This window comes from Dicentrarchus labrax, unplaced genomic scaffold, assembly GCF_905237075.1.
Source record: "Dicentrarchus labrax unplaced genomic scaffold, dlabrax2021, whole genome shotgun sequence".
NCBI lineage: Eukaryota > Metazoa > Chordata > Actinopteri > Moronidae > Dicentrarchus > Dicentrarchus labrax.
This window is the reverse complement of record NW_026136724.1, coordinates 4,657,424-4,671,346: the sequence shown is the minus strand read 5'-3', so window position 1 is coordinate 4,671,346 and position 13,923 is coordinate 4,657,424. Positions and strand designations below refer to the sequence as shown.

Genomic DNA, 13,923 nt, shown 5'->3' with positions numbered 1-13,923 from the left:
ACACACACACACACACACACCTCACACTACTACAGTTTCTGCTCATTCTTATAAATTTGGTTGGTGTTGGTTTAAATTTGAAGGAAGGCTTCATTCCTGTTGGCTCTCTGTTGTGTCCAGGAGTAAAGACATTAGAGGTCAGTTAAGTTTAAGTTGTGACTATCAGAGTATGAGTGTGTCTTATTGCATGCTACATAGATGAATTTTGGAATACAACTCCTGCATTTGGCAGCTTTTTCCTCAAACAGTCTCGGTACCGGCAAAGCACAAACTATTTTTACCCCTGAAGTGCACGGCAGAGCGCCGCAGCCGACCTTTAGCAGTGTGTTTCCCATCCTGAAAAGCTACTTGATTTCCACTTCATAACAATGACCTCTCCTGTCCTGTCCTGTCTGTCCCGTCTACATCCTCCCTATCCTGCCCAATTGGTACAATATATTCCAATGCTCTATGGGGGCGGAAAGCCTCCACTGAAAGTTGCGGCTTACAGATATCAGTAAGAACAATGGTCAAGGATAAGGCAGGCGTCCAGCAGTTATGCGAAACAGGGACTTCATCATAATTGCTGTTAATAATTACAATCGTGATAAGAGAGGTGGCATTTATTGATGGCAAGGCTGTGCGGGGTCCCAGTTGATCTCCAGGAGCAAGAGGAGGAGGAAGAGAGAGTGAAGAGTTTGGATTTGAGACAGAATAGGACACTGTCAGGTATGTTGCACAGACTGCTGTACAGTACATGAGGATAGGAAAGTTATTGGAAAAAGAAAACTTTGATTTCACAATCAAAGCAAAGTTTTTGAGTGTGAAATCTTTGAACATCAGAGGATCTCCGTAAACTGGAATGCTAAAAATGCTGATAACTATATCTGGGAAAAGTCAGGGAGCTGAGACATTTCAGTATTAAAATTCAAAAGCAGCCTCTCTGGTGTTGATCTGGTTCTAGAGCTCAAATACAGCCTGACAAAGCTCCCCCCCAGGACAGTGCAGGTCCTGACCTGGCTCATGTGCCCTGCCTGTATTTGAGGGTCTGGACCTTTGTTGTTTGCTGTTAATGTTCTTTGATAAGTGGTGTTCAAAGGCAAGACAGGATCCTCTCACTAACCTAATGTCATTAATGGATCTCAGAACCACATAGAGAGGAAGCAGCGTTCGTCCGGGCAGCAGAGGCAAGATGATGCGACCGGGAGTGAAGCAGTATGTGGTGGCCAGGCCGCTGTACTCGGAGGAGTCCTTCTCGGAGGAGCATGACAAGGTCTACAGGCACCGCAAGACCATGCTGGACCACATCAAGCAATACTTCACGTAAGGAGCACGCATTGCTTTTGGCTTTTGTTTCCTGTGTGATTTTTTACTTTCGGGACAATTAACCCTTGAGGTCTGTCCTTAATGGATGTTAAGATGATGAACTTGAAGGGAGCAGAGTAGGAAAAGTTGAGCTCCTGGGTCCAAGTGTTTCATGAGTCATAGATCCTGTTTAATTTTCTGCATGTACTGTATACATACAGTATATAAATATAAAACCCACAACTTTTCATATATTATTTTAACATTTGGCTCAGCTTGTATAGTTTTTACAATTATGATGGCTCAAGTTCTGTAAAGTTGTTTCTTGCTTCACCTACTTTAATATTATAATAAATAACCCTGTAGCTTAATGCATAAGGTCCAATCCTCCATATAACACATAAAACATGTCATTTTTATCTGGTCGATTCATATAGACAATATTAAATACAGTACAGTGACGGTCGGTCTGTAAGACTTTCTACTGTGCAAGAGCTTTGTAAAAAATGGTTTGTAGAAATTACAAAAATTTACAAAATTCTTTAGAGAAGTTGTCCATTAATGTCAATTTCTTATTTAACATAAATACACATTCATTTTGTCATAGTAGCATAAAGTTTAAAAATCAATTTTTACCCCAGGTTAGCTTTACCCTCAGCATCACGAAACCCTAACCCTAACCATCCCAGAAACCATCCCACTAATATTCAGCCTTTGATTGGTTTCTTATAGCTTTGGTGGTTTAAATTGTCTGTGCAAATTAGCTATTCAACAGCTTACAAGTACATGGCGATACTTTAAATGGAATGTACTTCCTTTTACCCTGACATATAGACAGGAATATAAGGAATATTCCAAAGCATACACAAAATACAGCGCAATCACTCTTGAGTCTGTTTTTTAATATTTCGCCAGGTCCTACAGTAGAGCTTCAGAGGGTGAGTGATCGCTTTATTTATCTGTTTAACATGGACTCTATTTTTCTTTCTGCTATTGTGCCGTTGCAGATGTGATGCCAAACGAGCCAAGAACGCTGCTCTATCTCTTCTGCCGGTCATCGGCTGGATAAAAATGTACCGAATCAAAGAGTGGCTGCTCAGTGACATTGTGTCTGGTATCAGCACCGGACTGGTAGCTGTCCTGCAAGGTAAAATATGTTTTACTTTATAGTGTCTGAATGTAAGGTTAAGATAATTTTTTCTTTAAACCAAACTGGCATAATAAATACGTATTAGTAGCCTAAATGTAACTCTGCAAGTCTTTCTTCATGTCACTGGCAAATATAGGAAACTAAATATCATATGAGTCTCTCTGTCCTGTATGTCTCTGACACCACTAATCAAACATGTGTGGGCAATGCGTTTTGCAGGATTACAGTGTCAGAAAGTTCCAATTATTGGCACAATGGGGGTGTTATAAATAAAAGTCAAACATTTTTAACTCAAGTTTGATTCCCTTGAGTTCAACTGGTTGTTTTTTTCGAGTTGGGATACCAGCAAGGATTCTTATCCTTCTTTCTGATTGGTCAGGAGGTGGAATTGTGAACCTCCCACATTGTATGAGGTCACAGTACCCTCTGGCTGCTGGCAACATCACGTGTCACAGAGGTCTTACTGCCGACCAACAGTAGAGTTAACAGTGACAGGGACTGCCTTAGTCACTCCAAAGTGGGGAAAAATAACAGTTCTGAACAAAACTTGACAGAGAAATGATGCATTTTGGCAATATTACAGTATGAGGTAGACCAGGGATTCTCAATTTGCTTTGCCTGGGGCTCACTTTTGAAAAATCACAGAAGAAAAGGGGCCAGTTAATAAACATATATTAATAATAGTTATCAGATAAAAATTAATGAACATTTCATTGATGTGGCAGAATAAGACGACTTTTCTTGCTACCACGCTGCACTGAAGCCAGCATATTTTGACTTATAATGGTGCCTGATATTAGCGACCTTGCATACAGCAGTTGTCATTTTAAACACAGTGGTTTTGTTACCAAGAAGTAAATCCAGCTACACATCAAGTGTGTGAGAACTTTTCCCTGAAATCAAGTATCAGCCCTTCCCCTTCCACTGCACAGCCAAGGGACATTGAACATTTCCTAATTGGCATGAATCAATTTATTTTGGCTCTCAATTAGAAAATAGTTGGCAGGTCGTGAGTTGGATATCACAGCTACTCTAACTGTGTGAAATGAAGATAAAACTTAGTTATCAGTAGCCTCATTCCCACTGCATGACCTAACCAAAGGGAGTGGACAAATGCATCTTCAATCACACAGTGGATGATATCGGTAGAAAAAAAAACAGTGTTTGAACATTCCTCGAGGGGGAGATGAATCTTGTTACTGATTTGCCTCAAGGGCTCCGACGTCATTCGTGGAGGTCGATGTGTTGTCATAGCCACAAAATGAGCTGCTGTAAATCTCACCTGTGCCTTTGAACATGAGTAATTGCAAAAAGTATGAATGTCTGAATGTGAGTCAGAAGCAGACTTAAAATCTTAACTGATAATATATGATAACTTTACAGGCAGCCTTTCATCTGCTATCTGAGTTGTTTAGAATGATAATGCTAATACTAAATACTAATGTATGCAAACATACCCTGAATTGTTCCGTCATTTGTCCTATATACAGTATTGGTAGCAGTAGTTTTCAGAAAGTAAAAACTAAAAACTTTGAATTCTCTTCAACTAAGATATTTAAAAGAAATTATCCTTTTTTTTTTTTTTATTTCAGTTTTAATACTACTTTACTTTAATAGTAACAATAGCTATCTAATCACACCAAAGTGTGATTTGAAAAGTGCCTCATCTGAGAAGTGAAGTAAAGGAAACAAGAGGATCACACTGTAAATGGTTTTGTGTTTCAGGTCTGGCTTACTGTCTGCTGGCCTCTCTGCCACCCTGGTACGGACTCTTCTCTGCCTTCTTCCCCGTTGTCATTTACTTTTTCCTGGGCACCTCCAGACACATCTCAGTGGGTAAGAACAGTATATATATAGAAACATATCTATATAGAATTGTGGCCACAGCTCAGCTAATCTGCTGTCCTCTCTCTGTCTCTCTTTGCAGGTCCGTTCCCAGTCTTGTGTCTGATGATTGGATCGGTGGTTACCAGGTTGGTCCCGGACGAGGGTCCACCTGCCAATATCACAGGGTTCGAAGGCCTGACCAGAGACGAACAGAGAGTGCTGGTGGCTTCTTCTGTGACCTTCCTCGCTGGTATCATGCAGGTGAAACACCCTCACTGCAACCCTCCAATCCCTTTAACAGTGTCAGGGCAAATGACTTTGACAGATCAGAGGGAGAGCTGGGAAATTGTGCAGTTTAAACAGACTGAGATTGGAAGGGTGCGCTTGGTTAGTGATTATGGAGTGAGGCATGTCATGAGTGTATAGCAGCGCAGCTTGAGTTGACTGCCTGAACTAGCTCGAAGGCTTCGCTCCATTTGTAGTTGTGCACATTATATGCCAACATTATATATGTTGCTCTTTAGTTTTTTAACTACACAGAAATTCTCTTTGCAATGCATGAGCCGGATGGTATATAAGTATGAAGTTACTAGCATAATAGTTACATACCCATAAAATCATGACCATAGTTGGAAGAGCATCGCTTTCTAGTATACGCACCTTGAATATATCTGGATCTGAAACTCCTCTAAATCCAGACGTAGTGTTCTGTTACAGATCGTGACCAGTCTGTACATGGAGGAAAGTTATAGTGGGTTTTTTCATAGACTACCACATCATCATCATGATCTCTCTTCCAGCTGGCAATGGGTGTCATGCAGGTGGGCTTTGTTGTCATGTACCTATCTGACACGCTGGTGTCTGGCTTCACCACAGCAGCCGCCATCCACATCCTGGTGTCCCAGCTCAAGTTTGTGTTGGGGCTGGAAGTCCGAGGCATCAGTGGTCCGCTCGCTATCATATATGTAAGTACAGAAAAATTCAAAACTTTCTCACAGTTTATTTATTTTATTTATGTGAGTGTCACAGGATCTATTAGACCTGACTTTTTTTTGTCTTTTTCAGACCCTGGAAATCATCTTTGAAAAGATAACCTCCACCAATGTGTGTGATGTGGTGATCTCCTTGGTTATCATGGTGGTGGTGTTCATTGTGAAAGAGCTAAATGACAGATTCAAATCCAAGCTGCCAGTACCCATCCCCATAGAGGTTATCATGGTGAGCAACATTGCGTAACATTGATCTGTATGTTTGCACAGCTGAGGTGTTGAAAGCGTGTCCATTATATAAACATTAATAATGATAACATTGATAATATTTTGTTGTGACTTTTTATGATGTTGGACTGGAGTGCCTTTCAAAGAAATGCAGGTTAATTGGCAACTTTTGCCCTTTGGTGTGAATGTGAGCGTGAATGATAGTTCATCTCTGTGTGTCAGCCCTGTGATGAACTGGCGACCCATCCAGGGTGTAACCTTCCGTTCGCTTAATGTCAAATGGGAACCCTACAAATGATAAGCGCTCATAGATAACAGATAAACAGCTCACAATCTGTAAACCAGGAGTTAATAAATATCTCTCATTTTGAAACTCATCCTATGATTCAAGCTTAACAACTTCTGTCCATTGTGTTATTTCTTCTCTAGACTGTCATTGCATGTGGCGTGTCCTATGCTTTTGACTTCAAGACAAGATATGGCATTGATGTTGTTGGCCATATTCCAAAAGGGTAAGACATTTTGCACAATAGCTAAAAGCAAGGAATTTGGTTTTGTTATTTGCATAGGTATACCATCAGTGATGGATTCAGCGATGGATTCTCGCACTAGTCCCAGACCAATCCCGGAGATCTTTTTCCATGTTAATTTTTCTGTCAGTGCTCCTGGTATTATCTATCATGCCAGTCAATATCAAACATGCTGGATATTTTTTAGACTGTTTAAATGTCAAAACAGAAATAGCAGTTGGAAAAAGCAAGAGGACTGAGATTAAAGTCAGAATTTCAGAGAAAACGGAAAGGCATTTGTCCAAACTGTTTGTCGGTAGCAAGCAACATTATGACATATGACACTTTACTGCAGACTGGTTAATATTTACATGAACAGTTGTACTGTCAGTTGATTCGCTCAAATCACACAAAAAAAAACTATACAGCTAGGTAGCTGAGATCTAACCTAATGGCACAAGATGGCTTCTTACACAGATCTTCAATCTTAAACAGATACAGGAGGTATTGAGGAAATTTTTTCATGTCTGTGACAAATTCTACAGACATTGAAACTGTAGTGAAAGGTTGCTGGTATCATGTCAAAAGGACTATTAACCGATCCTTTGTTACTGTCTTCGGTTGCTGGGCACCACCAAAATAGGAGAGACCTCAGTGTAGTGACCTCAGTTCATTGTGGCAATCTGTTAACACAGGCGACAAAATGAAAAAGAAAGCAAGACCTTCTGCTATGCACTGCAGATGCAGGCAGTGTGGACTGGGCCTAAATCTCTCTCAAAAGGCTGTATCTTTTGTTTGGGTTATTTATTTTATTTTATATTTAAAAATATAAGATTTGTCTGTTTTGGGTTTCTGGGTCAGAGCAGATAATTTATGGACCACATCGCACACAGTGGTTATAAAAAACAACAGTACACTCATGTATCTGTAAGGCCTACGCCCATCAGTATTGGTGTAACACTTGTAGATAGTGTTTTATCAACTCTGCAAGTGAGCCAACACATCTTCTTCTGAAAACACTCACAACAAGCATGTAATAACTCTAATAATTTGCAATATTTCAACATAACAGACTAATATCTGTTCTCAGGTACGAGTCTCCGATGGCCCCAAACCTGCACATCTTCCAGGAAACCACAGTGGAAGCATTTCCCATGGCCATAGTGGGTTTTGCTGTTGCCTTCTCTGTGGCAAAAGTCTATTCTGTAAAACATGATTACACCATAGATGGGAACCAGGTAGGTTACAATGCTAAGATTTACAACATTAAAGAAGAGGCTACTGTACAGGTTTAATCAGGACTTAAACAACAAGACATGTTTTCTCTGACCTGGCTATAGGAGCTGATAGCTTTTGGAGTCAGCAACATCTTTGGTGCTTCCTTTAAGTCCTTTGCTGCGAGTACGGCTCTTTCCAGGAGTGCAGTGCAGGAGAGCACAGGTGGCAAGACTCAGGTAAACTAAAATTGGATTTTTTCAAATTGCTTGATTGTCTTAATCCTAACCTCAAAAGGTCCAGTGTGTAACATTTAAGAGGATCTATTGGGAGAAAGTTTTCATTTTTTAAAACAACATTGACCTCTAGTGTTTGGGCGGAAGGAGGTATATGATATTCTTCTACCAATCAGATTAACAAAATTACACAAGAAAAGTGAGCAGTGGCATGTCAGATTAACTGAAACCTGGTTTAATGAGACTGAAATGTATTAAATTAACTGGGATCAACATGTTGCAAAGGGAACCAGCTATGTTTTGGAGTGTTTTTTCACATATCTAAACTTCAGTTATGCCTCTGAAAGACATGTGGTACAGAGGAATTCCTCATCTCTGTAATTTAAAATACCTGTTCTGTCCTTTCCAGATAGCTGGTTTACTGTCAGCTATCATAGTGATGATCGTCACATTGGCCATCGGATTCCTACTGGAGCCACTCCCGAAGGTAAACCTCCCTCAAACTGTACCAACATTCAAGTCTTTGGAGTCTGGACTCAAATCTGACCTTTGACCCTTTATTTTAACAGTCTGTGCTGGGTGCTGTGGTCATCGTCAACCTGAAGGGCATGCTGATGCAGTTTAGAGAAATCCCGTACCTGTGGAGAAGGGACAAACCAGACTGTGTAAGTTTCCTCACTCCCAGAGAGAAAGCTTAAATTAGAAGATTTATTATGGTCATTTTGTGCTATCTGGAAATAAAAAAAAGAACAGATGAAATATTGCCCTTTAAAAAAAAAACTCTTCTGTTTCTTACCACCTGCATCCAGGTGGTGTGGTTAGGTACCTGTATTCGCATCCATCTTGCTGGGGCTGGATCTTGGATTGGCTGCAGGCCTCGGTGTGGAGCTGATCAGTGTCGTCCTCAGGACTCAGTTGTAAGTATCTTCACCAACATTTTATTTACACTAAACTTTATAACTATTTAGTTTTTGTCTTAGCTTGAAAATTTCTTTCAAGTCTTGGCAGCAAGAATTTTTTCATTTGGTAAATGGAAAGTCTCTGTCATTTCCTGAACTGCTAAAGTCCTTAGTGCTCCAATTTAAGGCTCCTGAATGGCAATGTTGGTTAGTCAGTCCACCACTTTGGTTCAGATTGAAAAGTCTCCTCAGCTATAAGGTGGATTGCAATTCAGTTTTTTACAGACATCCATGGTTCACACACACTCTAAAGACCACGACTTTTTTTCCCTCAGTGTGAAGTAACTTTGATTATCCTTTAACTTTTCATTCAGCGCCATCATCAGGCCAACAATGTAATTTGTCCAATACTTTGATTTATGAGCAAACACCTGCAAAACTAAAGACATCCCCATCAGTCTCTGCTGTACTTTGTATTTAGCGCTAACTAGCAAATGTTAACATGCAAACACACTAAACTAAGATGTTGAACATAGTAAATATTACCTGCTTAACTTCCTCCTGTTAGCATTGTTATTGTGAGATTGGCTCAAAGTACCACTGCAATTATTCAGTAACAGATTTGAAAACGTTTGGAGCCAGCAAAGAATTTCATACATTTTCATTTATTTTATTTCCGTTTGTTTTTTTCAGCCCCCGCTGCAGTGTGCTGGCTAACATCAGAGGAACTGATATCTACAAAGACAGGAAGGACTATGTTGATGTAAGTTGCTGTGTGTTCTATCAGGGGTCTTGTTAAATGTTAAAGAAATAGTTTAACATTTTGGGAAAGACACTTATTTACTCATTTAACTTGCAGTAAGACATCCTGTTCCAAATGTGCTTATAATTCCCATAAAGCAGAGTTGTCTTATTCTTATGGGGGAGAGAGAGAGAGATGATAACAATTTTCCAATGTTTGCATCTCAATTTCAAGAGATTAGTTATACCATGATTTTGGCTATAATTTGGGTATAACGACTCTCTCCAGATATATGAGCCAGAGGGAGTGAAGATCTTCAGGATACCATCACCAATCTTCTTTGCCAACATTGAGTTCTTCAGAGGCAAGCTGGTGGAAGCTGTAAGTACAAGTGTGGCTACAGACTTAGGTTTGGAACAAAGCATCTCATTCAGTGGCAAATACCATAAAGGGTTGTAAAAAACAACCAAATCTACTTTAAACGGCCATGTTGTAAAGAGACTGATTAGAAAACCTTATCCTTGACCTTGACTCTCTCTTGTGACTTACTTCACATTAATGTCTTCTCAGGTTGGGTTTAACCCCTTGAGAGTGTTGAGGAAGAGGAATAAAGCACTGAGGATGATCCGGAAACTACTAAAGAAGGGATACCTGCAGTGGACATCAGTAAGTAATGACTTTGAACTTGTTCAGTTATAACAACAACACTCATTCACTTTCACACCACCATAAAACTCTCAGTTGCTGGAAAGAAATCAGTTCTGTAAATCGATGCTGACTGACTAAAAACTCTGAAGTGTGACAGCATTTGCTCAGCAGACGGTACAAGGTTTACCTTCACTTATCTCAGACGCAAGTAAATGTGTGAACAAGATATGACCACGAGATAAGACACAACATTTACAGTACAATCGGCAGTCTACAGCTGTGTATTTTGGAGTATAAACGCTATTAAACTATACACTGCCAACCTTGTTGCTTCAACACTTGGCTTAGGGAGGTTGTAGACAGACAAAGCCAATGTAGACAAACCCACCAGTAGTCCCTAGTGTTCGTACAAGGACATGATCCCTCACCAGCTTCAGTCATAAATTAGGTTTCCATCCAAATGTAGTGCAGACTTTAACTTACTTACTTACAGTGACCAGATGTCCGAGTTTGTCTGGGTTTGTCCCAGGTTTCAAGCTGGGTGTCCCGAGTCCAGACAAATATCTCTAAAACACTAAACTGTCTTGGTTTTCAATTTACACTGCCAAATTGCCCCGGATTACACCACATTACCAAAACGATTATAATATTATACTTGTTTTCAGCACTTACATAGAGGATTATCTGTCCCATTTATTATTGGCTAACCCTAGCCAATTAGTCATAGGTAAACATCAGAACCTGTCCAGTTAGCTGTCATGCAGAAGAGAATGACAGTCTTTTCTAAAGAGCTCCAGGAGGGATACTCCTGGTTACCGAGCAATGAAAATGCTGCATTCATGACGTCCAAGGTGCACTCGGCAAGTGTTCTAATTTCCCCCATCCTGATGAAAACGCCTAGTGTGTGCATAAGTGCTAAAGTGTATACATGTACGCTGAGATTATCCAAGTGCGCTTCACAAACTGCTACCTACACCGACTTCTGGCTGAATCACACAGTTTGTACCTTAAAGTAACTCAGAAATGTTGTTTCAAATTGATGCAAAAATAGGTGACATCCATTATGTAGCTGTTTTGGTACATCTATGAAACATCTGTGAAACACTGTAACATGTACTATTGAGAAACATAATATCTGGCTCACGTGGAGCAAAACATATTTTTGGAGACATAATGAAATGAAATGATCCAATTCGTCCCAAAGCACAAGCGGTCACTACAAACAGCAGTGCTTGAGCGGCTGACTGAGTTTGACTAACCCCTTCCTACAAGAACACCTTCACTACTGTAAATGTAGAAGGTTGCCATCCTGTTAATACTGTGCCAGGTAGCAAAGTGGCATGTCCTCCTTGTTTGCATGGGTTTCTTGAGGTTTCTTATGGAACTTTGGCTTCTGTCAACGGTCAAAGTCAGGAAAGTTCAGATTGTTTATTTTGAAGTACAGCTTCTTCCAATCTTTCCAAAAACACTCTCCAAGCTAGATTGTTAATAAAGGTTGATCTTGCATTTCACATTAGTTTCATATCGATCATCGAGTCATCATACAGGTCACTTAAGGGCCGTCACCTGTTCACACTGGAAACTGATATGACCAAAAGTTGACGTATAAACAATCTTATCTAAACAGTCAGAACCTATAACTTGGGTATAAATTTAGTTCTGCCTGAAGTGTATTTAAATCTTTGATGGACTGGGTATTCCTTTGTATTTCATCCAGTATATATCGAAATGTACAACTTTGTAGGAACCAAAGAGAGGTGAGAAAATGTACAAACAGTATTTTATCTTTACAGAAAGGCTTCCTGAATATGTCATGCGGACCCATCAAGGAGTCAGAGGACGAGAGCAACATGGAGGAGCTGGACCTGCCCACTGACTTCAAGGACCTTCCGTCCCGAATCGACTGGAATGCAGAGCTTCCCGCCAATATCGTAGTCCCCCGAGTGGACACCCACAGCCTGATCCTGGACTTTGCTGCTGTCTCCTTCCTTGACATCTCTGCTCTGAAGGGACTCAAAACGGTGAGTTGTTTATTCACAGCAGCAGTTATTTAACTAATGCTGTTTTTCTTTAAATGTCTAACTTCTTTTTGTTTTGTTTTTGCAGCTGCTGAAAGAGCTGATCCGGGTTGAAGTTGAGGTCTACATTGTGGCTTGTGATCGTAAGTATTTCAGTCCAGAATCAGACAGAACTGTGACAAAATCACTATCTGTGAAGCAAAGTCTTACCAAAATGTATTAATAATGCTGTTTTTTTTTCGGAGTACCAGCATCTCAGAGCTAAACAATGGGGCAGAAATAAATAAAACTCACCAAAACGATCTTTGTTAGTCTTTCCAACAATCATCAACACTGGTGTGGTCAAAATAAACCCCAGTGAGTAAGATGTAAAAGTATTTGTGAAAAGGTCTTGCAATAGCCGCAATGTAAGCTAACATTAATCCTTGGGGACAAATGCCACTGACAGGCTCAGATTGTTATTCTAAGTGTGTGAGAGAAAGAAAGAATACCCACAGAGATAGACCTTTTGTTTAACCAGAAACAGCCGTAATTTCACTATTGCTTGGCACTGTCATTATACCTCACATATCATTGTAACATAACTTAATTCAAAGTTACAGAAATCCACCAAAACCGTCTTTGTTAGTCTTTCCACTGTTCCAACAATCACCAACTCTGGTTTGGTTGAAATAAACCCTTAAATCAATGCAGAAGATGAGAAAAACAGCAGTTTTAGTCGTTCTATTCACACGGCCAGACCGGCTATGTAAACAAACCACAGAGAGGCCGCGATAGTACAATGATTCCACTATATCTTTACTTAGTCCTTAGTTTATCTACTTGGGCACACCAACACTGAACTATCAAATCTTTTCTGCCACAAATACCCACATACCGTGTGGGTATTTGCTATATTTAATATTCATGACTTACCAACTGACTGGTTTTATAACAGATTATAGCCCACTTAGTCACAATCTGTATTATATACCTTCTGCTCACCTGCAGCGTACATCCTGGAAAAACTGCATAACTGTTGCTTTTTCGATGATGAAGTTCAGCCATCAATGTTCTTCCTGACACTGCATGACGCCATGCTGTACATCCTCGAGAAACACCCACTCGAGTCCACAGAGAAGAAACCTGACTATGACAGGGTAAAAAATTTACCAAGTTTTCTTAGTATAGCACAATATTTGTAGGAGGCTTCTGTCTGAAGAAATTCCATATATTACAGCTCTCAATATGTACAGAATACTTAACGCTTTGTGTTGTTCTGCAGATTATAACAACAGTCACAGTTCACAACCCTGGAGGCAGTTTGAGAAGCAGAGACAGAAACGTATGTATTTTATTTTGCCTTTTTATTTGTGTGCAACAGTACTTGCTATGATTTTAATCTTCTTTATGTTAGCCATGTTCTATATGTCATTATGTTTGTTTCATTTTATTTATTGGTTGATTTTTCTGGGACGAAGCCCTATGATCAACAGACAACAAACAACAAAATTCACCAGTTAGTCATCTTAAACAAGACAAGTTAATTTAACTCAAAAAAGTTAGGTTTTTTTAAGTAAAACTAACTCTATTTTGGAAGTTAAAACATTCTTGATCAAGTAGCTTTAGTAATTTTAAGTGACATTGACTTAACTGTCACTATTGTGAAAAAAAAAACTAGTAAAAAGAGTAGAATGTTTTTTACCTTAAAAAATTGAGTTTACATTTCTAATAGTCCCGCTTCTGAGATGAAACAGACTGAAAAACAAGTCCTTCTTCTCCCGCAGGCTCCGGATCCAGAAACCAAGTTCTAACTTGAATAAGAAGATGATCATGTCTGAGAGAAAACACTAAAAAGACCAAAGAAAAAAAGAGTCAATGTTTTACAAATCATGCTGTACAATACTCTGATGGAATGAATGACGAGATGCTGTTTTTGACTGTACACACCTGACAATCTAAGTTTACATATACAGTATTTGCTGTAATGTAAGAAAACTAATTTCATTGTATTGTTTTTTTTTTTATACTGTATATAGTGAATTTGTAGAAATCCGTAGGTGCAATATATTTTACATGTTGTATAGTTTAAATAAACACTGTTCTCTAAGTAATGTTCTCGTTTTGGGACCAAAGCAATGTGAAAAAGACTGTGCAGTGGCTGAAATATTGAAATAAATATTTTATCACTCCAAATAA

The 13,923-nt window shown here is 39.4% G+C and overlaps 1 protein-coding gene across 1 annotated transcript; it reads left to right on the top strand.

Moving 5' to 3' along the window:
• The first annotated feature begins 344 nt into the window (after positions 1–344).
• LOC127359056 (chloride anion exchanger-like) lies at positions 345–13,923 on the top strand. The gene is given in 22 exon segments (XM_051392728.1): positions 345–708; positions 1,126–1,302; positions 2,292–2,431; positions 4,160–4,270; positions 4,362–4,522; positions 5,062–5,226; positions 5,327–5,479; positions 5,908–5,990; positions 7,078–7,225; positions 7,328–7,441; positions 7,848–7,925; positions 8,008–8,103; positions 8,248–8,271; positions 8,273–8,355; positions 9,031–9,100; positions 9,368–9,460; positions 9,650–9,745; positions 11,521–11,748; positions 11,834–11,888; positions 12,736–12,884; positions 13,010–13,069; positions 13,512–13,923. Coding segments are annotated over 21 exon segments (2,265 nt in total). The 5' UTR covers positions 345–708; positions 1,126–1,171; the 3' UTR covers positions 13,539–13,923.